General features: G+C 41.6%; 2 protein-coding genes across 2 annotated transcripts; one reads left to right on the top strand and one right to left on the bottom strand.

Annotated features, from left to right (window-relative positions):
- Positions 1-1592: 1592 nt before the first annotated feature.
- Positions 1593-10296, bottom strand: rassf9 (Ras association domain family member 9). The gene is made up of 2 exons (XM_014125697.2): positions 10096-10296; positions 1593-3560 (listed from the first exon to the last, which is right to left on the bottom strand). The coding sequence occupies exons 1-2, from the start codon at positions 10140-10142 to the stop codon at positions 2222-2224; spliced, it is 1386 nt and encodes a 461-aa protein (XP_013981172.2). The 5' UTR covers positions 10143-10296; the 3' UTR covers positions 1593-2221.
- Positions 10297-11614: 1318 nt separating this feature from the next.
- On the top strand, positions 11615-24857 carry nts (neurotensin). Its single transcript, XM_014125760.2, has 4 exons — positions 11615-11863; positions 16676-16737; positions 20542-20745; positions 24408-24857. The coding sequence occupies exons 1-4, from the start codon at positions 11803-11805 to the stop codon at positions 24552-24554; spliced, it is 474 nt and encodes a 157-aa protein (XP_013981235.1). The 5' UTR covers positions 11615-11802; the 3' UTR covers positions 24555-24857.
- Positions 24858-25452: the final 595 nt, after the last annotated feature.

Here is a 25452-nt window from a genome sequence, read left to right as displayed (position 1 = left end):
CAATGAATGTGTCATGTGTCATGTCGCATTATATATTCAATGTAATTTGAGCACTTATCTCAATATTATATTCCTTCTTTTGAGATACAAATATTACATAGACATTTCATAGATTCTAGTTAAATACGTCCATTGTTTGCTACTTACTAGTCATTACTAGTCATAATACACTGATAATAAAATGAAACCATTCTCAGTGGTGTTAAATGGACTGTGGTGCAGTAGAAGGTGCTAATTGTAAATTAGGTTGTGTGGTGTTTCACTCTCTGTGAATAGAGAATATGTGCTAGGCTTTATCAAAAACATTAGTGTTCCACAGCGCAGATGTAGTCGTTCTTAAAACTTTTCAACCAATAAAATCAGTATTTGGAAATGAATAAAGAGCAATCGAGTCATTACAGACAGCTCTCTCACAAACAGGGCACCAGAAGCTTTAAAGACTGCACATACATGCATGGCATTCTAAACCACAGCTATTTCAAGGACCTGCACTCTAATATTGAACATACTATACATCTCAGTGTGTTTAGTTTGTAACTCAGTCATTGCTGTCTTTAGCATCGTTCCCAACCCAAGACCATCCTAATCCACAAATAACTGTTTGTCCAAACTGGCCTGTAGTAATTGCTAACGCTGAGGTTGCCACAACAGGAAGAAAAAAATACAGCAGTACTGTAATTGTCATTTTGCGAGGCTTTTATCTCCTGCTGATCTGATGTAGACAGGTAAACTCATTGGACCCAGTCTAACTCCTGACTCTTTGCTTCTCCCCTCTGGGATATTGGCCAGTAATGTGCAGCAAAAAATACACTTTGAGAACCTTTTCATTCTTTTAAGAACAAGCTATGATGTGCCCTGTTGGCTTCTTTTCATCATTGGTCCTTGTGCTTGCCAAAGGCATCTGAAATTTCCAAAATAAGCAAAATATGTACTAATGTACTATCTGCCAACAACAGCCAGGGTACTATAAGTGGAAAATCATGTAAATGTTGTGTTTGTTGTGAACCATCCCTTTAATGGTTAATACAGAGGGTCGGGGAAAGTAATCAGCACACAGCTTGTTACCAAATCACAGAAACGGAGTGCACCTACATTACATTAACTAGTCGTTCATAAGAACAATAGATACAGTAGCTAACAATGTTTCCTCTCATATTCTGTTGTGCAATATCATAACCAACATCTTTAAGATGTGGGATTTCTATAGACATCAGAAAATACAATCAGAGGTATCTGATTTTCATTCAATTTGGGCTAAACTGCCTGCTTAAAGCACTACACCCCTTGTTCATCCAACGAGTCGGGCAAGGCACCAGTGACAGGGCCTTCCACATTGTAATGTTCAGTCTCTTTCATGATTGCCAGAGCTACTTAGAGGCTTAGAGAGGGGGGAGAAGCAGGCAATTAGTGTGTGAAATAGATATCCCCTGCTTTTCCACCACCAGCCCTGGTTTGCCCAGAATACACTATGTTACCTCTGTCAGCAATACCTTGACAAGAGAAGACTGCTCGCTTTAGTTTGTGCTTACCTAGCGAGCATCTCCAGTGGAATCGATGGAATCACTAATGGAGTTTTAGAGAAATGTTAAGAATTGTTAAGAAACATGCCTTTATTGTTGCAGTAAAGAATGTACATTTATATATATATATATATATATATATATTTTTAGCTTAAATGGCTTTCATTTTACATGAATGACAGTGACTACCTGCACACATATTGAGAAATGTAGAGTTTGGCTTCATATGCTTTTGGAATGTATATAAACATACAGTAACAAATAGTCTAATGCTCGAAAACAAGAACACAAATAAATATAGTTTTCCATTACATCTCATTGTTCTTTTGTCATTTTGATGAATCTCTGTGTGACATTATATCTTATAGGTTATGAAGAAAATATGAATAGATAATGCTTTACAGTTTATAACAAAGGCAGACTGGTAAAATTCTACATCTACAAAGGTCTGCTGAATGTTTTAATATAAAACAATCATTTTATGTTTTGTGTTTTGGTCAATCTATTAATACTTAATGAAGTGTCATGCAATGGGCATGTCAAAAGTAGGAATAGTAAGAAAATACTATTATCATTTGAAGTAGCAAATGTGTCAGTGTAACTCAATGATTAATACAGTATCAAATTAGTGCGCCAGGCAAGTAGTGCGTATAGCTGGATTGTCTATTGCCTTCTGAGGTGAATCCAGAGAGGCAGACATCTCAGACATCAGTGTCCAGCGGTGGCAGGATCATGTCCAGACAGGGAGACAGTGAGTCCTGACTGTGTGTGGAGCTGATCCCTGTGTCTGAGTCTGTGTCTGTAACATCTGTAGGGGACAGGCTGTGTTTCAGTCTCACTGCCTGTGGAACAGTGCATGGGGCCGGGCATTTCATGGTCCCAAGCCTGGGTGTTTCCTGCACGCTGTCCACCACCTGCAGTGTGCTCAGCTGGGAAGCCAGCTGCCAGCAATTCTGGTCCTTGAAGAGCAGTGTGGATTCATAGCCCTTCAGCTCCTTCTCCAGCTGGGCCGTTTGGATGTGAAGAGACACACCGGTGCGCAGACTAAGCCTCAGTTCGGCCTGCAGTCTCTCCAGTTCTGCCGCTTCCCAGGACAGGTCTGGGTCAGAAGTTACCCCTGCCGTTGCCCCCTGTAACTGAGTATCCTTGTCGGGGACCTCCGGCAACGCTAACATGGCCCTCGTCAGCTCTACGTCGATGTCCTGGGACAGCTGGGCTATAAGCTCCTCGTGCCTGAGCAGCTGCATCTCCAACTGGGCCACACCGTCACTAGTATACACGCACTCCTGCAGCAGCTCCTGCTCTGAAACCCCTGGCTGGCTGTCCAGGTTCTGGTTGTGGCTGTGGGGGAAGGAGATCGGGGAGAGTGAGGAGAATCCCTCATGGAGAAGCTCTGTATCCTGTTGTCCTCCCTGCAGCTCCATCTCGAAGCGTTCCATCTCACAGTCCAGCTCCCTCATCCTCTGGATCTGATGCCGGATAGTGTGGTCCTGTTGGATAAGCAGCTGAACCATCCTGTCTATCTCCTCGCTGCCCGGAGAAGATCCCACTACCCTCTTCTCCTTATGGATCTTCTCCAGCTTCCTAAAGGCCTTCTTCACCATCCGTTTCTGCCTCTCCACTGGCAGTGACTGGGAGTACTGGGCCGGGCCTTGCTCCCATCTCTTAGCACCCTTAGCCCCCTTTGATTTGGCTCCCTTCTTGCATCCTGCTTGGGGTACAAAATCGCTGGCCTTGACCAGGGTGAACTGGATGAACGGTCGCTGGTCTCCCCAGGCGTTCCATAGCCTGAGGATGCGGGTTAATGGGGGCAAAGCCCTCTCAAAGCCTTTCCAGCGCTCTAGCAGGCAGAAGTCTTTAGGGTCGCCGTGCAGATTTCTCTTGCTCTCAGGGATGGTCTTGTGGTCGTCCAGCAAGGCCTGCACTATGTCAGCACACGTAGTGTGTTTGGTGACACCGCACACCACCTTCTCCTCATCACACACAGACACCTGGATCTCCTTTCCTGGCACAGTTTCCTTGTCATCTTTGTCCTTCGTTCTAGGAAAAAGACATATACAAAACGTAAGAATTTTGGTAAGCGTTTGAATAGTCAACAGGTCCTGATATGGTAAGACTTGGTTATATTGTATGTGTTAGACATCAATGGGTATAATTGAAATAACCATTGAACAGCATGAAATGTCCCAGAATGTAATGATGTGCAATTATGGATAAACCTAGTTTTTGACGTGTCATTTCATTAGCCTAATAGCTTTGGGAAAAAGCACATCCTATGGTTGGTTGGTGGTCATCAAGGCAGTCGATGAGCAGAAAACGTAGTCACTCAATTTGCTCAGCACTCCGATTCTGATTCTATGAAATAGTTACTCATCCTCTTACTCATCAGACATGATCACTTTATGATTCCGTTCTGAGCTATTTAACTCCAAAGCCCTCATTATCTTTTTGTCTGGATCATAAAAACCTGATAAAAAAATCGCCTCCAAAATAGGCTTTTGATTATGTCCTTAATATAACTCAATGTTTCATTCCTTTGTCTCCTTTCCATGATGGGAAAACCCCAGAGCCATGGGCAGTTCAGATCAAAAGAGGCAGTGCAGCGCAGATACCAACACAATTAATCACATTAAGCAATAATCAAACGTAATGTCCAGATAGCATTTTGTGACATGGCAATTTTGTTGCAGTACAAGGCACTGAACTTTGTAATGTTTAATACATGGTAGTTAACATTGGATGTCTTCAGTAGCTCAACAGTAGTTGACTGAATAATATGTTTCAGGATAATGTCCTTAGAATCAAATCTAATATCTCATATAAGAACATCTAATATGTCCGATAAGTCCTGTAACTGCATCATATGTCCAAAGGCCAGATACTGCAACATTCCAGTACCAAAGTATCCATATCATTCTCATTGTATGTACAGTGGCTTTCATTCTTTCATTCCATGAGATCATAGATCATACCAGACATGGTTTTGGTTAGGGTCTGATATGGTGAGCCTGGTCCTAGTCTTGGTATCTGGTACTGACTCCATTGTCTGACTGTTGGATAAAAGGGTATCTAAGTCTATATCTGTTCTGTCTGTCTGTGGAGAGATAACCTTCTCTGACTACAAAATCCAGGTTGGGCTAACATCAAGCTCTTCAGGCATCCTGGAGGCAACGTCAATCATCCTTCTACCAGGCACGAACAAAGCTTCAGAGTGGCCCCTGGATGACATAGCCCACAGTAGTTACCTGTTCAGAATGACAGATGCTAACACGCATCTGACGCGCATGTCTACTGTACAGTCAGTGATGGGAGAAATATACAATAAACAACCTCATTCAAAAAGAGTCCAATGGAAAAACCAATCCCCGCCAGCTTAGCTCCCCGTGAAGTGTTGGGTTTAGTTGATATACAGTGCGATATCACCACGTAGTGTTACGGTTTCCAACGGGCGTAAAAACACACAGGTGGAGCATTGTGTAAACTCTGAGCTGAACGAGGCCTGAGGAATGCGATATGTATGCAACAATGCAACAGGCTAGTTAATGGTTATGGAGACCCTTGGAGATGAAAAGGGAATGCAAATACCTGAGCTATGCAGAGAGAGGGAAAACAATCTCCTCGACACGCCTCCAGCATTCACAGACAATCACCATGACGACTTTGACCTAACCATTCCTCCACCTCTTCCCTTGGAAACCCAAGGAGCACTCAGTAACTTGAGAAATTGGAGACTCTCTGCTCTCTCGAAATGTAAAGACTGCCTTCTCCTTTCTCAGTGAGGAGAACAGTAGAGTATGGTAGATATAGTACTGTACACTGCCATGGAGCCTTTTCACCAAAAATTAACTGAAAAATACATTTTAAAAAATACAGAAAAGTTGCATAGACACATGTGAAAACAAGCATGCATTCATGCATACACACATACAATTAGTGTTATGGTGGGCCAGCTGACCTAAACCCTCAGCTGTGCAGGAAGTCACAGGAAGGCAGAACACTAGAGGAAGGGAAGCACCTGTGTTTGTCCTGCAGGGCCACAATCAGTGGAACAACGGCAACATCCTGCTACTTCCTGACAGAATGCTAGTCTATGGACAGGGGGAAAACATTAATTCCATAACTAGAGCTGTGTAAATATGGAACATGAGGTGCACACCTAATGTAACGTGAGCAAGGAATATGGGTATATTGTGTGAGTATGTCTCCATGGATGTCATATTAACAGTGATCTGTGCTGGGAATAGTTCCCATCCGGTACTGATACATATTCACATCATGGTTAGTGGCATAGTTAACTGGCCTTTTTCTTACGTTTGAGGCAGCAGCCGAAGCGGAGACCTGTGTCAAAACGTGTTCTGTCTCAGTGAGGAGAAGAGGTGGGTACAACTTGCTCTCTCTCACTCTGAGGACAACCATGTTTACACTTAACTGGTGATAAGATAACAGTGAAGTCAGTGCCAAAACAGTAGACATACACACTGTGTAACACTGGGAACTGTTTGTCTCCTCTCCTCTCGAGCCAGCTCCCTGCCTGGACAAATACAAAGTCTGCATGGGCCAATGGGCTGATTCCATCAAAGCCAATACATTCATGAGGGCTGTGAACTGGTGTGCCACTTCATATGCATAGCTGGGGAATATATTATGGTTTGGGGAAGGAACGTATGTGGGCGCCCTTACAGGTCTACATTGATAAACTTAATGATATAGTACTTTATGACAGAAATGTACATGAATGTGCTGATGAACATGAGCATGCCAATCGTAAAAAAAACTAAAGAAAATACAAACTACACACAGTCAAAGTCTACATACATATAGGTTTTATATCTTACTTTATGTCATTGCTAAGGTCAAATAAATCTTTATCATTCAATAATTCCTAATTTAATAGGGAGCTAAATGCTGAGTAATCTACAGAAAGCCCTGAGTAGATGTTGGAAGTACATAAAGGCCTGTGGTGGAGGAGAAACTCTATTCTATTAAACTACCAGGTGATATGCAGTTTGTGTGTTTCTGTGATCTACATTGGAACACCACAGCATTCATAGTTCACATTGCTAAAGCACTTCTTGTTCCCTAAGACATATCATAAAAAGTCATTTAATACAGTAAAAACGATCTCATCAATTTAAAAACCACCCTTGGCAAATTTACACTGAAGAATCAAATGCATTTTCTTTCAAGTTTGAACAAGTCCCAACAAGTGAGACCAAATTATTAGCGCTACTCTATGTCACAGCGTGTTGACTGAGTGACACTATCAACTAGACAAACAGGGAAACATGGATACATTGATATTCTGTGACAGTTGCCCATCTGTGATACTATGAACGTAAATTTTTTTTGAGCTGTTGTTATCAAGACTAGTTTGAGTGGGAAGTGACTACACTAGATTACGACATATCGGTGGAGACTGTTGGACGAGCTATATTGGAGGAAGGGCTAATATTAATCGCTGGAATGGAATAAACGGAACGGTTATGTTGCTTTACATCCATATTCAAAGAACGTAGAAAAAGTAACAGAGCCTGAAGTGCAAGACAGGAACGGTTCTTGAAAGAGTTGTCGTAGAGTGAATGCACCAGACAGTTTCACATCTAAATCCTTCTAAAGATACTGGAAACCATCATCATCTTTCATATGTAATCCAAGCCCATCCATTCAATAAAATAAGGCCCAAAGAAAATGGGAGCGAATACTGTACTGTACAGTAAGTAGGGTTAATCCTGTTTGTGTAAAGCCATGTCCCAGAGGCGGTTTCCGAACACAAATAACTATGTGGAGGGCTACTATCATGGGACGAAACAGGAGGAGACTAGGTCTCTGTGTTCCAAATGGCACCCTAGGGGCTGCCTTCCAAATGGCAGCCTACCCTATTGGCCCTGGTCAAAAGTAGTGCACTAAATAGGGAATAGGTTTCCATTTGGGATGTAGACTGGAGAGGCACACAGTTCTCGGCTCTTATCTTAAGAGGATGAGGGATTTGGAAGGAAATAACATCACTTCTCTATCTGGGTTCGTTGATCTCTAGGATGACTCCCAGTTAGATAGGCATCTGGGAGAAAAGACAAAATAATCTACGCCCTTACCCTATTCTCGTCTCTCCCGGGCCGGTGCAGCACTGGAGAAGAGTCCTTACTGTATCATATGGTTGTGAAGAAAAGTGGCATCCACTTTTAAAGGAAAGTATGTTGTTTTCTGACTGTTTCAATGGGTCAAATCTGAATTGTCTGACTCTCAGGGTAAATTGTTTTGATCCAGCTGAACATAACCATGATTCCTGTCTATCTACATCAGGGGTGTCAAACTCATTCCATGCAGGGCCGATTGTCTGCTCCTTTTTGGTTTCTTCTTTAAATTTGTGACCAATTAAGACCTAGACAACCAGGTTAGGGGAGTTCCTTACCAATCAGTGACCTTAATTCATCAATACATTTTCAAGGCAGGAGCAAAAACCTGCAGACATTCGTTCCTCCGTGGAATGAGTTTGACATGTGATCTACATATTCTAACATGTTTCAATGGGTCAAATTGTAATTGTCTGACCTTCAGGGTAAATTCATTTGATCCAGCTGAATATAACCAAGCTTCCTGTCTATCTACATATTCTGACATCGAATACAACTACAGTATATCATGCTGAATATCTTTTCCCCTTTAGGATATATCTAAGCCAATCTTTAGGAATGAATCCAACTTGGTGTATCTCCTTGCTACACAACTTAAATTGACAGAGATCTGAAAAGGTGAGATAATTATAGTTGGCCAAGCTGCTGGGTAATTACTACACAACATGAAAAAATTACATATCTACTGAGGCAACTTGAGCTGAGACTGTTTGAAGTCATGAAAGACAGTCGGACTAGACAGATAAATACTTCACTTGTCGTCAGCTGTGTGTGCAATGAAAATACATTAGTGTCAGACTGGTGCCACTGCCACAATCAGGGTTAGCGATGAATGCCTGAAGAAATGTGTAAAACATACTTTTCTTCACTTCGACCGACATAAAACTGCATCTATTTTTTCTCAAACTTAAGAGTGTCAGCCATAACAAAGTTCATTCAGCCAAACAAAAGCTATTTATTTATTTTTCTCTATAAAAATGTTTTAAGATACTGGAGTAGATTGGAGCTGTTCCAACAACAAGCATCTTTCCTGCATCCTAGATGTGGACTAGCCTAAAGCATGACCACATGAAACATGTCCGTTAAGCAAGCAGGCATTAGATGGTGGTTTTAGATTAACCACATCAAATGCTTGCATTTAGGTATCTTAACAACAAAACAATTATTTATTTGACACAGCATCGCTTGTGGCTAAACAACAAATACATATTTTAATACCTTTCAATGTACAGTGGTCTAGCTTATCTGGGACCATGAAACATCAAAAGGGAACTGAGCCACTTAAGGAAATTGCTCAAGCAAATTATACAAGTGTCGATGACAGGATACCTCTAAACTTGAACCAGGAATGCTCTCTCCCACTAAACAGTCTCTCAGGTAGAAACACTTTATGAAAAACTATCTTAGGTTTAATTACAGATTAGTCTGCATCTTAAGAGCAGGTCAACTCTTATTAGATTCCATATTATACATCTTTCTGTCGGCCTAAAACTCCACACCAAAGTCTACAGGGATATTTTACCAGAAATATTTTTTTATTATCATATCATTTTTATGCAATTCCATGTCAGACTAAACATATACTGACATTTTGTGAACATTTTCTCCAGTGCACAATGTTATATGAACCCTAGTAATAGCTGATGTGACATGGCCTTGAGTGTCAAAACAAACCTAGGCAAGGGTTTACAATGTGGTGGCGTGGGTATTATTCATGCCCTGAAATGTATGTGTTCTTATGTTATTACCATGTTATGACCCCTCAAAAGTCACTACTGTCACGATTTGTCTGACTGACTGACAGGAGTCTGCTCACAGTCATCTGTTCATCTGCAGTGTCTAGAGTTGGTCTGACTTAGACATATTGACAGCCACACTTTCCCATCACCACACACGCACCGCACACACACACACACACACACACACACACACACACACACACACACACACACACACACACACACACACACACACACACACACACTCTCTCTCTCTCACACACACTCACACACACACACACACACACACACACACACACACACACAGTTTACTTACAACATTAAAATGGCCATTTCACCTGCTTACAAAAACCTCCCACAATTTCAACAACAAAAAATGGCACCATTTACCTTCACTGAGCAGGAGAACATTCTAAATGCAAAAGAGTTACAGTATATCAGAGTCTGGATGAGATGCAAAAATAGCCTATGCTGTTTTCTCTCACATCAATAGATTCAGAAATGAGAGCTGAATTGTTGAACAGCCACATTGGTGGTATTATTGGTCAGATGGATAAAACAATTATGTACGTAAAATAAGGAATATTTTGCACCCGGCAGAGGAGCATGCATTCCCTCCTCCACATGTTAAATGTGCCTCATATACAGTATTCTACAGTTCTGAATGCAACAGGTGAGAACAAAAAAAGACATCTTTAAAATTACCTGTTTTTCAAACGCGCTTTCAGAAAGTTCTTCCCGAATGGAGCCATAGCAAGTCGCTCAACTGAAACACAATTATCCAAAATGCTGCCAAAATGGGTTACAGCCACTGCATGGCAAGACGTTCGTGACTTTTTCACAAACTGGTGTAGGTTTGACACTCACAAAAAAGTTGAACACTGTCCCAAATCGGAACGCTTGTCATAGCGCACTTCAGTGAGAGGCCGCCCCATCGTAAAGCTGAGGGTGGCGTTTATCCAAAAATGGAGGCGTAAATCTCAGCCGCACTTATTCTGCGCGTTCAAAACTGTTCTTTATAATGACCAACACATCAAAGCATACATTTGCCATTTTAAAAGAGGACAAAACAGAAGCCAATATAAAAAAAATGGGGGGGCACTTTCTTTGATATACAGTGGGAATATCGATATTCACATTTCTGTTAGAGAGAGCAAATCATTCATGCGTTCATGTTTTTCATATATGGACTATTTCATCCCTGTGTTTACTTGAGAATAGTCGTGTTGGTGGCATCATGAATGGTTTCCCACAATCCAGTAATTTATTATAGCCCACTAGGCAGCATATGAATGCGCGATGGAAGAGCAAGTAGACATAATTTGCTTGAGACTGACGTCTAGCGGGAGTGCATTTTCATCACGATAGCATGACCTATGTATGGTACAATTAGACTATACATCATCGCTGTTTGGGACTACCAGTAGCCTAGGGTTTTTGATAGAAGTTGTTAATATATTATTACACAAAATGGCTATTACTCAAATAATGTATTTATTTATTTCAAATGTATGACAATGGAATCGTTGGGGGAGAAAAATAAGAAAACAATATAATATAATAATCACAGACATTTTGTTTGATGGTAGAATATGGTGAAAATAAGCCTATAATACAACTCATATAATAAAACTCCCTATACCCATAGTAATAACTTCTCAGCGTTTGGTCTCAAGGTAAGAAGAGTGATACAACTTTAATTGTATCACATTGATCTAGGCTTGATAAGACATCATTAAATCCTAATTTAGACACCACCTAAAACACCCAGAAATAAGTGTTAGAAAAAATATTGGGGTTTATAGAGTATTTGTAGAGCCCTGAGAGTGTGTCTCTGAATCCCAGTGAGACAGGGGGTCCTCAACTTCAGACACACAGCTCTCCTTCACAAACAAATCAGAAAACCAATCAATCTACCCACTCTAAAGTAATAAATATAACCAAATATGAAAATAACCACATCTAGAAGTTGTATGATGCAAAACCTTGATGTGTGACGCGGGGATGACGTCTGATGTCACGATGACACCGCGCCAAGGCTCATAGATTGAGAAAGAGGGGGAGAGGGCGATGAGCGAGAGAGAAAGGGGGAGAGGGAAAGGGGAGAGGATGGAGGAATGGAGGATGAAGGAGGGAGTGGGGGGGAGTGGTCCTCTGACATCATTCTACCTCTTATATAGTGAGGGAATGGAGCCCAGTGTTCTTCACTTCATTCATTCTGCCTACAGCCAGGAGGACACAGTCACACACTGTCACTGACAGGAAAAAGAGAACACAAGGAGAAACAGACTGAGTTCACTCCTTCTCCACTTCCACTTCCATCTCTGTCTCTCTTTCTGCATTTGACCCCTAACCCTATGGACTTGGGTCCTGCTTAGCTAGCTGGATTCAGAGTGTGGGATTTTCTCCAAGATGCAGGCACAGTTGGCGTTTGTGCTTCTCCTCTGTTTGACGTGTGGCATATTATGTTCAGGTAAGCACGGGCATCCTTTGATATCCTTTCCTAATGATGCTAATTGATTTGCTACCTTGCTGAGTGTTATATTGGTTGCATTGTCAACTGATTAGGTTGGATTTAATCTTGAAAGAACAGGACATATACTCAGAGACTAGGGACTAATTGAATTCCTCTCAACTGAAACATACTTTTGCAACAGGTGGATTTCACAATGCACGCTATAGTTATCTTGTCATTTAACATCCATTGATTACCCTGACATTCCTATCAAGAAGACACAACCTCTCTGAGATATGCTCTGAAATAGTGGGTGTCCTCTAAATTCACCCAATGTTGTCAGATGATTTTGTTATTTATATGTTTTGTAAGTATTTAGAGTCCATAAATGACATTATTTTATCAAATCATGTTTCTTTGAAATTCTACAAAATGTAATTCACCAAAATTCACAACATAAGTTTAGTAAGTTGAATGTAATCTTCTTCAACCAACTTCATATGTAAAGTACACACTTGGAGAGTTGTATTACATTGCAGCAAAATATGAATACAATAAATTCATTTTCAACACATTTTTGGTGTGCATCGTTCTAGTGGGGTAGATCTGCAGAGATTCAGGGTGTGCGTGGTTTTGTTCTAGCCCAGCACAGAACTATCCATCTATCCATTTAATCAATGCCCTAGCCTAGTTGCCTCAGGTGTTTTAGAGCTAAGACAGCCAATTGAAAGTTTCCAGGATCAGGGTTTGTGACCACTGGGTTAATTGATGCTTTAACACACGTCTGACTATCTGCTCGTTGATTAGCTCTCTCTATTTCTCTCTCTATTTCTCTCTCTCTATTTCTCTCTCTCTATTTCTCTCTCTATTTCTCTCTCTATCTCTCTCTCTATTTCTCTCTATTTCTCTCTCTATCTCTCTCTCTCTCTCGCTTTCTCCCTCTCTCTCTCGCTCTCCCCCCTCTCTCTCTCCCTCTCTCTCTCTCTCTCTCTCTCTCTCTCTCTTTCTCTTTTTGCTCTCTCTCTCTCTCTTCACCCCTCTCTCCCTTTTAAATCCTACTGGCTAAAACAACCTGTTTTATACCGTATTTCTGAGAGTATAACCGTGACGTGCTAGTGTTCTCTGTTTGTTTCAGTCTTTATTATAACCAGTCTTGGAGAGCCCTCATTCAGTCTTTATTATAACCAGTCTTGGAGAGCCCTCATTCAGTCTTTATTATAACCAGCCTTGGAGAGCCCTCATTCAGTCTTTATTATAGCCAGTCTTGGAGAGCCCTCATTCAGTCTTTATTATAGCCAGTCTTGGAGAGCCCTCATTCAGTCTTTATTATAGCCAGTCTTGGAGAGCCCTCATTCAATTTTTATTATAGCCAGTCTTGGAGAGCCCTCATTCAGTCTTTATTATAACCAGTCTTGGAGAGCCCTCATTCAGTCTTTATTATAACCAGTCTTGGAGAGCCCTCATTCAGTCTTTATTATAACCAGTCTTGGAGAGCCCTCATTTAGTCTTTATTATAACCAGTCTTGGAGAGCCCTCATTCAGTCTTTATTATAGCCAGTCTTGGAGAGCCCTCATTCAGTCTTTATTATAGCCAGTCTTGGAGAGCCCTCATTCAGTCTTTATTATAACCAGCCTTGGAGAGCCCTCATTTAGTCTTTATTATAACCAGTCTTGGAGAGCCCTCATTCAGTCTTTATTATAACCAGTCTTGGAGAGCCCTCATTCAGTCTTTATTATAACCAGTCTTGGAGAGCCCTCATTCAGTCTTTATTATAACCAGTCTTGGAGAGCCCTCATTCAGTCTTTATTATAACCAGTCTTGGAGAGCCCTCATTCAGTCTTTATTATAACCAGTCTTGGAGAGCCCTCATTCAGTCTTTATTATAGCCAGTCTTGGAGAGCCCTCATTCAGTCTTTATTATAGCCAGTCTTGGAGAGCCCTCATTCAGTCTTTATTATAGCCAGTCTTGGAGAGCCCTCATTCAATCTTTATTATAGCCAGTCTTGGAGAGCCCTCATTCAGTCTTTATTATAGCCAGTCTTGGAGAGCCCTCATTCAGTCTTTATTATAGCCAGTCTTGGAGAGCCCTCATTCAGTCTTTATTATAACCAGTCTTGGAGAGCCCTCATTCAGTCTTTATTATAGCCAGTCTTGGAGAGCCCTCATTCAGTCTTTATTATAGCCAGTCTTGGAGAGCCCTCATTCAGTCTTTATTATAACCAGTCTTGGAGAGCCCTCATTCAGTCTTTATTATAACCAGTCTTGGAGAGCCCTCATTCAGTCTTTATTATAGCCAGTCTTGAAAAAACCTGGACACCTCGGGTGTTTAGTGATCCTTACTAATTATACCTCAATTACATAAGCCCTTTAATCCTCTCAGAAAGAAACAGCACATTGTTCTGTTGAGCTTATTAAGCACATAGCTCTGTCGTAGAAATGGACTGATGTTACTGTAGGGTGTGGGCGAGGGGGGAGGAGGGGAATCCGATCTAGCAGCACCCAAAAGAGCCGTAGCCCTTTCCTGCAGTCACATGACCACATCACCCTCCAGTGGCCTCATGGGTGGAATGTTATTCATATATTTCATCATTTCATAATGAATAAACATATATATATTATTCAACTGCAGAAAATCCAGTGTTTCTACCTGTTTGTCAAACAGTTTTGTTATATTTCAGTCTTCTGTGATGTATATAAAGTGTAATATTGGGATACAAACTCAAAATGTAATACATTTCAACTCTATATCTGACATGGTACAGGTGTCTTCTTTTTTTAAAGCCCATAACCATGTCTTTAAAGTGTATACTTTTGTTTCAAAGTAGATTTGTTTTAAGACTACCAAGAAACACTCTGTGTTATCCTGATTTAGCCCACTGCAGTATTAACTTCCTGGCTCAAGGAGCAAAAGTGATTTGATTGAACATCTAATCGATGTTTGGTTAGCTGAACTCTGTGACACGCTTCAAAATGGATGTCAAAAATCTTTGAGCTTTTCTTGGTTGAGCACCTTTAGTCGATGTTTGAGGGTCAGGCTCTAACAGAAAGTTATTAGGCTTCAAATTGGCTTGATTAGGCTATGAGGGCTACATTTGCACCAAGCAAATCAATTCAGTTGGATAAAGCTGTTGAGGGAAATGCTAGAACAACATTAAGTCAAGGTGATAGAAACCAAGTTTTTATTATGGATTGGAGCACAAAATACCTGTATGATACCTGTATAAGTATTGTTATATGCCTACCTGTATGATACCTGTATGATACCTGTATGATACCTGTATAAGTATTGTTATATGCCTACCTGTAGGATACCTGTATTAGTATTGTTATATGTCTACCTGTATGATACCTGTATGATACCTGTATAAGTATTGTTATATGCCTACCTGTAGGATACCTGTATTAGTATTGTTATATGTCTACCTGTATGATACCTCTATGATACCTGTATAAGTATTGTTATATGTCTACCTGTATGATACCTGTATGATACCTGTATAAGTATTGTTATATGCCTACCTGTATGATACCTGTATGATACCTGTATAAGTATTGTTATAGGTCTACCTGTATGATACCTGTATGATACCTGTATAAGTATTGTTATATGCCTACCTGTATGATACCTGTATAAGTATTGTTATATGCCTACCTGTATGATACCTGTATTATACCTGTATAAGTATTGTTATATGCCTACCTGTATGATACCTGTATAAGTATTGTTATATGCCTACCTGTATGATACCTGTATGATACCTGTATAAGTATTGTTATATGCCTACCTGCATGATACCTGTATAAGTATTGTTATATGCCTACCTGTATGATACCTGTATGATACCTGTATAAGTATTGATATATGCCTACCTGTATGATACCTGTATATATATTGTTATATGCCTACCCGCATGATACCTGTATACGTATTGTTATATGCCTACCTGTATGATACCTGTATGATACCTGTATAAGTATTGATATATGCCTACCTGTATGATACCTGTATATATATTGTTATATGCCTACCCGCATGATACCTGTATACGTATTGTTATATGCCTACCTGTATGATACCTGTATGATACCTGTATGATACCTGTATAAGTATTGTTATACTGCCTACCTGTATGATACCTGTATTATTTTTTCCTACTTAGGATACCTGTATTAGTATTGTTATATGTCTACCTGTATGATACCTGTATGATACCTGTATAAGTATTGTTATATGCCTACCTGTAGGATACCTGTATTAGTATTGTTATATGTCTACCTGTATGATACCTCTATGATACCTGTATAAGTATTGTTATATGTCTACCTGTATGATACCTGTATGATACCTGTATAAGTATTGTTATATGTCTACCTGTATGATACCTGTATGATACCTGTATAAGTATTGTTATATGCCTACCTGTAGGATACCTGTATTAGTATTGTTATATGTCTACCTGTATGATACCTCTATGATACCTGTATAAGTATTGTTATATGTCTACCTGTATGATACCTGTATAAGTATTGTTATATGTCTACCTGTATGATACCTGTATGATACCTGTATAAGTATTGTTATATGTCTACCTGTATGATACCTGTATGATACCTGTATAAGTATTGTTATATGCCTACCTGTATGATACCTGTATGATACCTGTATGATACCTGTATAAGTTATATGCCTACCTGTATGGAACCTGTATGATATGTGTATAAGTATTGTTATACTGCCTACCTGTATGATACCTGTATGATACCTCTATGATACCTGTATGATACCTATACACCTGTACTCCAACTCTTGTTTTGTGTCTATCTGACAGATGTTGACCAAGAACAGCGGGCGATAGAAGAGGAGCTATTGAGCAGTCTCTTTACTTCAAAGGTACTGTACTGCCTCCTCTTTGCACCTGTCAGATCTGAGGTGTGTGTGTGCGCGTATGAGTGTGTGTGTGTGTGCGCGTATGAGTGTGTGTGTGTGTGTGTGTGTGTGTGTGTGTGTGTGTGTGTGTGTGTGTGTGTGTGTGTGTGTGTGTGCGTGCGTGTGTGTGTGCGCTCTTTCATGGGGGCTGGATATAGACCTGTCCTTTAGATATGTCATCTTCCTCTCTGGGTTTCTGTTTCAACTTGAATTGTCTCATTGTAGATGCTATTTGTTCATAGTTTCCCAGATTTCTTTATTAGGATATATGATCTTTGAAAAAACATAAATGTTCAATCTAGTACAGTCAATAATAATCTGATAATGCACCAGTAAAGCTTTCAAAATCACTTTTTCCAGTAACTTCAATACTTTTTGACTCACACATGCATAAACACTCCCGCACGCACACACACACACACACACACACACACACACACACACACACACACACACACACACGTACACCGACACACACACACACGTAATGGGAATTGAATTAAAAACAGTTCAAATTCATTCAGGTATAACATAATTATTACTTCTTCTATATGGGTATTTATCATGGAACAGGAACTAGTGGAGCCTGGAGACTGATTACCTGAGCTAATACCATTCAGATTGTCTCTGACAGCAACATAGTGCCATGCGGCCGACACGGACGCACACACACACACACGCACACACACACACACACACACACACACACACACACACACACACACACACACACACACACACACACACACACACACACACACACACACACACACACACACACACACACACGTAATGGGAATTGAATTAAAAACAGTTCAAATTCATTCAGGTATAACATAATTATTACTTCTTCTATATGGGTATTTATCATGGAACAGGAACTAGTGGAGCCTGGAGACTGATTACCTGAGCTAATACCATTCAGATTGTCTCTGACAGCAACATAGCGCCGTGCGGCCGACACGGACGCACACACACGCACACACACACACACACACACGCACGCACGCACGCACGCACACACACACACACACACACACACACACACACACACACACACACACTCCCTACTCCCCACTCTCAGTCTGATAATGAGGCGGACACACTGAGACATGACTATGACAAATAAACTCTGTGATTTATGGTTTATAAGGTTCCTTGGAGGGCTGATTGTAATAATAGGTCGCCAGATGAGTGATGGAGTGCTCAAGAAGACACTGGATAGACAGTGTTGTATTAGACAGTGTTGTACTAGACATTATTATACACAGATTACACATGGTTCCTCTTTAGATTATACACAGATTACACATGGTTCCTCTTTAGATTATACACACATTACACATGGTTCCTCTTTAGATTATACACAGATTACACATGGTTCCTCTTTAGATTATACACAGATTACACATGGTTCCTCTTTAGATTATTCACAGATTACACATGGTTCCTCTTTAGATTATACACAGATTACACATGGTTCCTCTTTAGATTATACACAGATTACACGTGGTTCCTCTTTAGATTATACACACATTACACGTGGTTCCTCTTTAGATTATACACAGATTACACATGTTCCTCTTTAGATTATACACAGATTACACATGTTCCTCTTTAGATTATACACAGATTACACATGGTTCCTCTTTAGATTATACACAGATTACACATGGTCCCTCTTTAGATTATACACAGATTACACATGTTCCTCTTTAGATTATACACAGATTACACATGGTTCCTCTTTAGATTATACACAGATTACACATGTTCCTCTTTAGATTATACACACATTACACATGGTTCCGTTGGGGATCAGTTTGCTATTATCTGTTGAAATAGGTTGACTATTGTTTCCATGACACTTGTTGGTGATCTTATTTGGCAGCTGTTTGACAGGCCATGAAAAGACAACTGCACAAATGATCAGGGGTGTTAAACAACAGTTTATTATTTCATTAGTATCTGTCATGTCAATTTTTAACTGCTGCATGCATTCCCACATATTTTACTAAACAGAATAGAAAAGAGTGGAATTAGAACAGGGAATTAGACGGAAGCTTGCGTTGAAATTCTAAGGTAATTTCCGACATTTGCAGCGTTTACCGTGAATGCAGTCTCCGCTGGCGCAGGAACATTGCCTTTAAATTTTCGTCGAGCTGTTTCAGTCAACCATTTGGTGAGTAAGGTGATATAAACTTATTCTGGATAAACCAGTAGCCAGTGTCTTAAAGGAATAGTTCATTTAATAATGGCTGAAGTAGTAATCTAGCCAGTGGATAATCTCTGCACCCATAACTGTCATGAAAGACTAGCCATTGACAGACAATTCAATAGAAATGGGGATGTGCCATTTAAAATGGCAGTTAGTCACTCTGCAGGGGATGCAGGCATTATTGGACCATTCCTGCTCCATAAACACGGGATCCGTCTCTCAGTCCCTCATTGATTAAGTGACACTGAGCGAAAAGATACTGACGAAGGACGAGACACAATTAAAAGTAAACCTACCACTCGTCTCACAACTCAGTGTGTTAATAAACTGTTCATTTGGAAGTAAACAAGACCTCATTTGTAATTGTAGGGTTTTCCAAATGTTAATATTGTCAGGAACTCACAACACTATCCAGCCAGACCGAGGCGTCCTTTCTGTCTTGTCTCTGGAGTGGTTTATGGCTCAGACTGCTCGGTACGATACATATCCACTCTGTGCCGTTTCTCCCCCCTGGCCTATAAAATCCATATGTAATATCTAACAACTCCTCTCTCAACAATGGCGATGCCAGGAAATAAAAGTGCTATCCTTTGCCATCTATAAAAGCAAAGCTGATAGGTGAGATGGGGTTTGAGGTGATTTAGAAACTCCAATCTTATGTTCCTTATGACTCTGTTCATCATTGTCAGTGACACCCAGGAGGGAGTCTGGGCTGTGCGCTGTTAGGGAGTCGGCCCACGCACAGGGGTCCCCACAGGCAGCGGCAGGGGCTTCACACCATCCAATACCACACGCTCAAACTAGATTATGATACAGCAGGCTTGGAGCTAGATAAGGTTAAGATCTGATCTGTTGCCATGAATTGTGAGAGGGAGCAGAAAGCAGTTATGCACACACACACACGCACACACACGCGCACACACACGCACGCACACGCGCACACACACACACACACACGCACACACATGCACACACACACACAGTCTTGCACAGCACAGCTAACCTTGTGGGGACAAACAATTCAGTCCCATTCAAAATACTATTTTCCATAACCCCTAACCCTAAGCCTAACCCTAACCCTAACCCATACCCTTACCCTAACCCTAACCCTAACCCTAACCTTAACCCAAAAACCTAACCTAAACCTAAACCTAACCCTAGCTCCTAACCCTAACCCTAAACCTAATTCTAACCCTAACACTAATTCTAACCCCAATCCTAATTCTAACCCTAAACCTAATTCTAACTCTAATCCTAACACTAATTCTAACCTTAACGCCTAAACCCCATAGAAAAAGCATTTGACCTTGTGGGGACTAACAAAATGTCCCCAGTTGGTCAAATTTTTGTTTGTTTACTATTCTTGTGGGGACTTGGTCTCCACAAGTATAGTTAAACACGTACACACACACACACACACACACACACACACACACACACACACACACACACACACACACACACACACACACACACACACACACACACACACACACACACACACACACACACTGTCTTAATTATTTCTTATCGTCTCTCACATGAAACAGAGCAAGCAGAACGCCCCCTACTGGCGTGTGTCCCTGGTGAACGTGTGCAGGATGGTGAACAGCCTGATAAACAGCCGGTTGTGGAGAGAACAGGAGGAGTATAACACTGGGGAGGAGCTGGGGGAGAGGCTGGCCTCCCTGCCGGAGCCCTTGGATGAGCTCCTCGATCTACAGCACATCTGCAGAGTACTGCAGCCCCGAGAGGTGAGGGACGGACACAGGGATGCATGCATACATACTGTACACTGGGATAGACAGACGTTAAGGACTGGTGTCGGAGGTGTCGGCGGTGGAACTGAATTAGAGCTGTCAAATCCACAAGTGTCTCGTTGCGTTACCTTATCGCGGACACTGCCATTGGGTGCAACGAAACCACACCCGACTATAATCCAACAAATCCCATGCAGACGCGTTACAAGTTTCAACACTCGAATTAGACTGACAGGCTATAATCCCCTCATCCAAATGAACATGAAAACATGCATTAGCCTCACATCAACGGTTTGACATTTGAGAGTCATTATTTCTACCATGGATAGAGCCAACACTGTCTAGTACCGTTTTGAACTTCTTGCTCAGTAGGGATAATAAGGAAGGGAGTGGTTTGTGACAGACAACAGCAGCCGCTCCTCGATCCGTCAGCTCATACCACAGTTACACCTCCAACACCGTCAAAACATCAGCTCGATCTGATTGAATCAGGCCACAGACAGGGATGACCAATCCGAGACCCATAATGACAGAGGCTGATACACAGCATCTATCTCTGGGCCCTGCACAACGCTAAATACCCACGATGAGCATCTATCCCTGGGCCCTGCACAATGCTAAATACCCACAATGAGCATATATCTCTGGGCCCTGCACAACGCTAAATACCCACAATGAGCATCTATCTCTGGGCCCTGCACAACGCTAAATACCCACGATGAGCATCTATCTCTGGGCCCTGCACAGCACTAAATACCCACGATGAGCATCTATCTCTGGGCCCTGCACAGAGCTAAATACCCACAATGAGCATTTATCTCTGGGCCCTGCACAACGCTAAATACCCACGATGAGCAGCTATCTCTGGGCCCTGCACAGCGCTAAATACCCACGATGAGCATCTATCTCTGGGCCCTGCACAGAGCTAAATACCCACGATGAGCATCTATCTCTGGGCCCTGCACAGCACTAAATACCCACGATGAGCATCTATCTCTGGGCCCTGCACAACGCTAAATACCCACGATGAGCATCTATCTCTGGGCCCTGCACAATGCTAAATACCCACGATGAGCATCTATCTCTGGGCCGTGCACAGCGCTAAATACCCACGATGAGCATCTATCTCTGGGCCCTGCACAGCGCTAAACACCCCTCATTAAACGCATATTCTTCTCCTCGTCTCTTTTCTCAAGCTTTTCCATCACGTTGACGTGCACACTGTCAGCTTCTCCATCACGTTGACGTGCACACTGTCAGCTTCTCCATCATGTTAACGTGCACACTGTCAGCTTCTCCATCACGTTGACGTGCACACTGTCAGCTTTTCCATCACGTTGACGTGCACACTGTCAGCTTCTCCATCACATTGACGTGCACACTGTCAACTTCTCCATCACGTTGACGTGCACATTGTCAGCTTCTCCATCACGTTGACGTGCACACTGTCAGCTTCTCCATCACGTTGACGTGCACACTGTCAGATTCTCCATCACGTTGACGTGCACACTGTCAGCTTCTCCATCACGTTGACGTGCACACTGTCAGCTTCTCCGTCACGTTGACGTGCACACTGGCAGCTTCTCCGTCACGTTGACGTGCACACTGTCAGCTTCTCCATCACGTTGACGTGCACACTGTCAGCTTCTCCGTCACGTTGACGTGCACACTGTCAGCTTCTCCATCACGTTGACGTGCACACTGTCAGCTTCTCCATCACGTTGATGTGCACACTGTCAGATTCTCCATCACGTTGACGTGCACACTGTCAGCTTCTCCGTCACGTTGACGTGCACACTGTCAGCTTCTCCATCACGTTGACGTGCACACTGTCAGCTTCTCCGTCACGTTGACGTGCACACTGTCAACGCCACAGTTCCTCACACATCATTATCGAGGTCTCATCAGCCTGACTATACAGATGACCTGTTTTCTCATGCATGGAAGAAAATACACTAAACACTTGTTTGAACCACAGCTGCATACAGTAGGTACAAACCAACCATTATCTGGTGTCCAAATTATTGTTTCTGCGCTCCAAATGGCACCCTATTCTTTAAAGTGCACTACACCAGAGCTCTATGGGCCTTGCCGAAAGTAGTGCCTTATGCACCAGGAGTGGCTCATTACAAAGCCTATTCCCCCTTAGGAGACTGAAAAGATTTGGCATGGGTCCTCAGATCCTCAAAAAGTTCTACAGCTGCACCATCGTGTGCATCCTGACCGGTTGCATCACCGTCTGGTATGGCAACTGCCCGGCCTCCGACCGCAAGGCACTACAGAGGGTAGTGCATACGGCCCAGTTCATCACTGGGGCCAAGCTTCCTGCCATCCGGGACCTCTATATCAGGCGGTGTCAGAGGAAGGCCCTAAAAATTGTCAAAGACTCCAGCCACCATAGTCATAGACTGTTCTCTCTGCTACAGCACGACAAGCGGTACTGGAGTGCCAAGTCTATGTCCTCAACTGGCAGCTTCTTTAAATAGTACCCGCAAAACACCAGTCTCAACGTCAACAGTGAAGAGGTGACTCCGGGATGCTGGCCTTCTAGGTAGAGTTCCTCTGTCCAGTGTCTGTTTTCTTTTGCCCATCTTAATCTTTTCTTTTTATTGGCCAGTCTGAGATATGGCTTTTTCTTTGCAACTCTGCCTAGAAGGCCAGCATCCCAGAGTCGCCTCTTCACTGTTGAAGTTGAGACTGGTGTTTTGCGGGTACTATTTCATGAAACTGCCAGTTGAGGACTTGTGAGGCATCTGTTTCTCAAACTAGACACTCTAATGTACTTGTCCTCTTGCTCAGTTGTGCACCAGGGCCTCCCACTCCTCTTTCTATTCTGGTTAGAGCCAGTTTGTGCAGTTCTGTGAAGGGAGTAGTACACAGCGTTGTACGAGATTTTCAGTTTCTTGGCAATTTCTCACATGGAATAGCCTTCATTTCTCAGAAGAAGAATAGACTGACAAGTTTCAAAAGAAAGTGCTTTGTTTCTCGCCATTTTGAGCCTGTAATTGAACCCACAAATGCTGATGCTCCAGATACTCAACTAGTCTAAAGAAGGCCAGTTTTATTGCAGTTTTTAACTGTGATAACATAATTACAAAAGGGTTTTATAAGGATCAATTAGCCTTTTAAAATTATAAACTTGGATTAGCTAACACAACGTGCCATTGGAACACAGGAGTGATGGATGCTGATAATAGGCCTCTGTGCGCCTATGTAGATATTCCATAAAAAATCTGCCGTTTCCAGCTGCAATAGTAATTTGCAACAATAACAATGTCTACACTATTTCTGATCAATTTGATGTTATTTTAATGGACAAAAAAGTGCTTTTCTTTCAAAAACAAGGACATTTCTAAGTGACCCCAAACCTTTGAACGGTAGTGTACATGTACATATTACCTCAATTACCTCGACTAACCGGTGCCCCCACACATTGACTCTGTACCGGTACACCCAGTATATAGCCTCGCTATTGTTATTTTACTGCTGCTCTTTAATTATTTGTATTCTTATTTTTTACTTAGCACGTCTTTTCTTAAGACTGCATTGTTGGTTAAGGGCTTGTAAGTAAGCATTTCACTGTAAGGTCTACACCTGTTGTATTCAGTGCATGTGACAAATAATATTTGATTTGATTATTCTGTTTTTCTTTACAGCTGCTTGACAATTCTCAAGAGTACCTAGACGGCGATCAAAACAGTGACAACCCGCTCAAAAGGAAATCACCGTATATTTTTAAGAGGCAAGTGAAAAACACCAAAGCTCGGAGGCCGTACATCTTGAAGCGGAGTACATTTTACTGATCCACCCCCGGGAGGAGAAAGAAAGACACTATACATTCTGTGGATATGTGACCATACGTGCTCTCTGTTGTAGTGTTATTACTGGTGTTTTGTCCATACAGATGATATCTCAAACCTGTGCCTGTCACTATAGGTCTCCACTCACATTCTAGGCCCAATCCTGCTCCAAAAAGAGAGGACCAATTTAAATAAAAGCAAACAAAAGCAGTAAGCAAATGTGTATCTTTTGAGAGACTTTATATTTATTATATTTGTTCACTCCATGTATTTTCTTTCCAATGTGATTAAACAATACATATTTCAAAACCACTAAGACGTGACAGTGTTTTTTCAGGCTCATTACAAAGCCTATTCCCCATCAGGAGACTGAAAAGATTTGGCATGGATCCTCAGATACTCAAAAGGTTCTACAGCTGCACCATCGAGAGCATCCTGACCGGTTGCATCACTGCCTGGAATGGCAACTGCTCGACCTCCGACTGCAAGGCACTACAGAGGGTAATGAGTATGGCCCAGTACATCACTAGGACCAAGCTTCCTGCCATCCAGGATCACTATACAGTGCCTTGCAAAAGTATTCATCCCCCTTGGCGTTTTTCCTATTTTGTTGAATTACAACAATTTACATTTATTTTTATTTGGATTTCATGTAATGGACATACACAAAATAGTCCAAATTGGTGAAGTGAAATGAAAAAAAATCACTTGTTACAAAAAATTCTATAAAATAATGGAAAAGTTGTGCGTGCATATGTATTCACCCCCTTTGATATGAAGCCCGTAAATAAGATCTGGTGCAACCAATTAACTTCAGAAGTCACATAATTAGTTAAATAAAGTCCACCTGTGTGCAATCTAAGTGTCACATGATCTGTCACATAATCCTAGTATATATACA

The sequence above is a fragment of the Salmo salar genome, chromosome ssa10, assembly GCF_905237065.1.
Source record: "Salmo salar chromosome ssa10, Ssal_v3.1, whole genome shotgun sequence".
Lineage (NCBI taxonomy): Eukaryota > Metazoa > Chordata > Actinopteri > Salmoniformes > Salmonidae > Salmo > Salmo salar.
The sequence above is the reverse complement of the archived record's forward strand: the minus strand, read 5'-3'. Positions and strand labels throughout refer to the sequence as shown.

Bases quoted from the DNA above. Each gene is read 5' to 3' on its own strand.
- nts (XM_014125760.2), top strand. From the start codon at position 11,803: ATGCAGGCACAGTTGGCGTTTGTGCTTCTCCTCTGTTTGACGTGTGGC. The intron at 11,864-16,675 runs GTAAGCACGGGC...TCTATCTGACAG, and splicing joins GTGTGGCATATTATGTTCAG to ATGTTGACCAAGAACAGCGG. The intron at 16,738-20,541 runs GTACTGTACTGC...CACATGAAACAG, and splicing joins GCAGTCTCTTTACTTCAAAG to AGCAAGCAGAACGCCCCCTA.
- rassf9 (XM_014125697.2), bottom strand. From the start codon at position 10,142: ATGGCTCCATTCGGGAAGAACTTTCTGAAAGCGCGTTTGAAAAACAG. The intron at 3,561-10,095 runs GTAATTTTAAAG...TCTTTTTCCTAG, and splicing joins AAAGCGCGTTTGAAAAACAG to AACGAAGGACAAAGATGACA.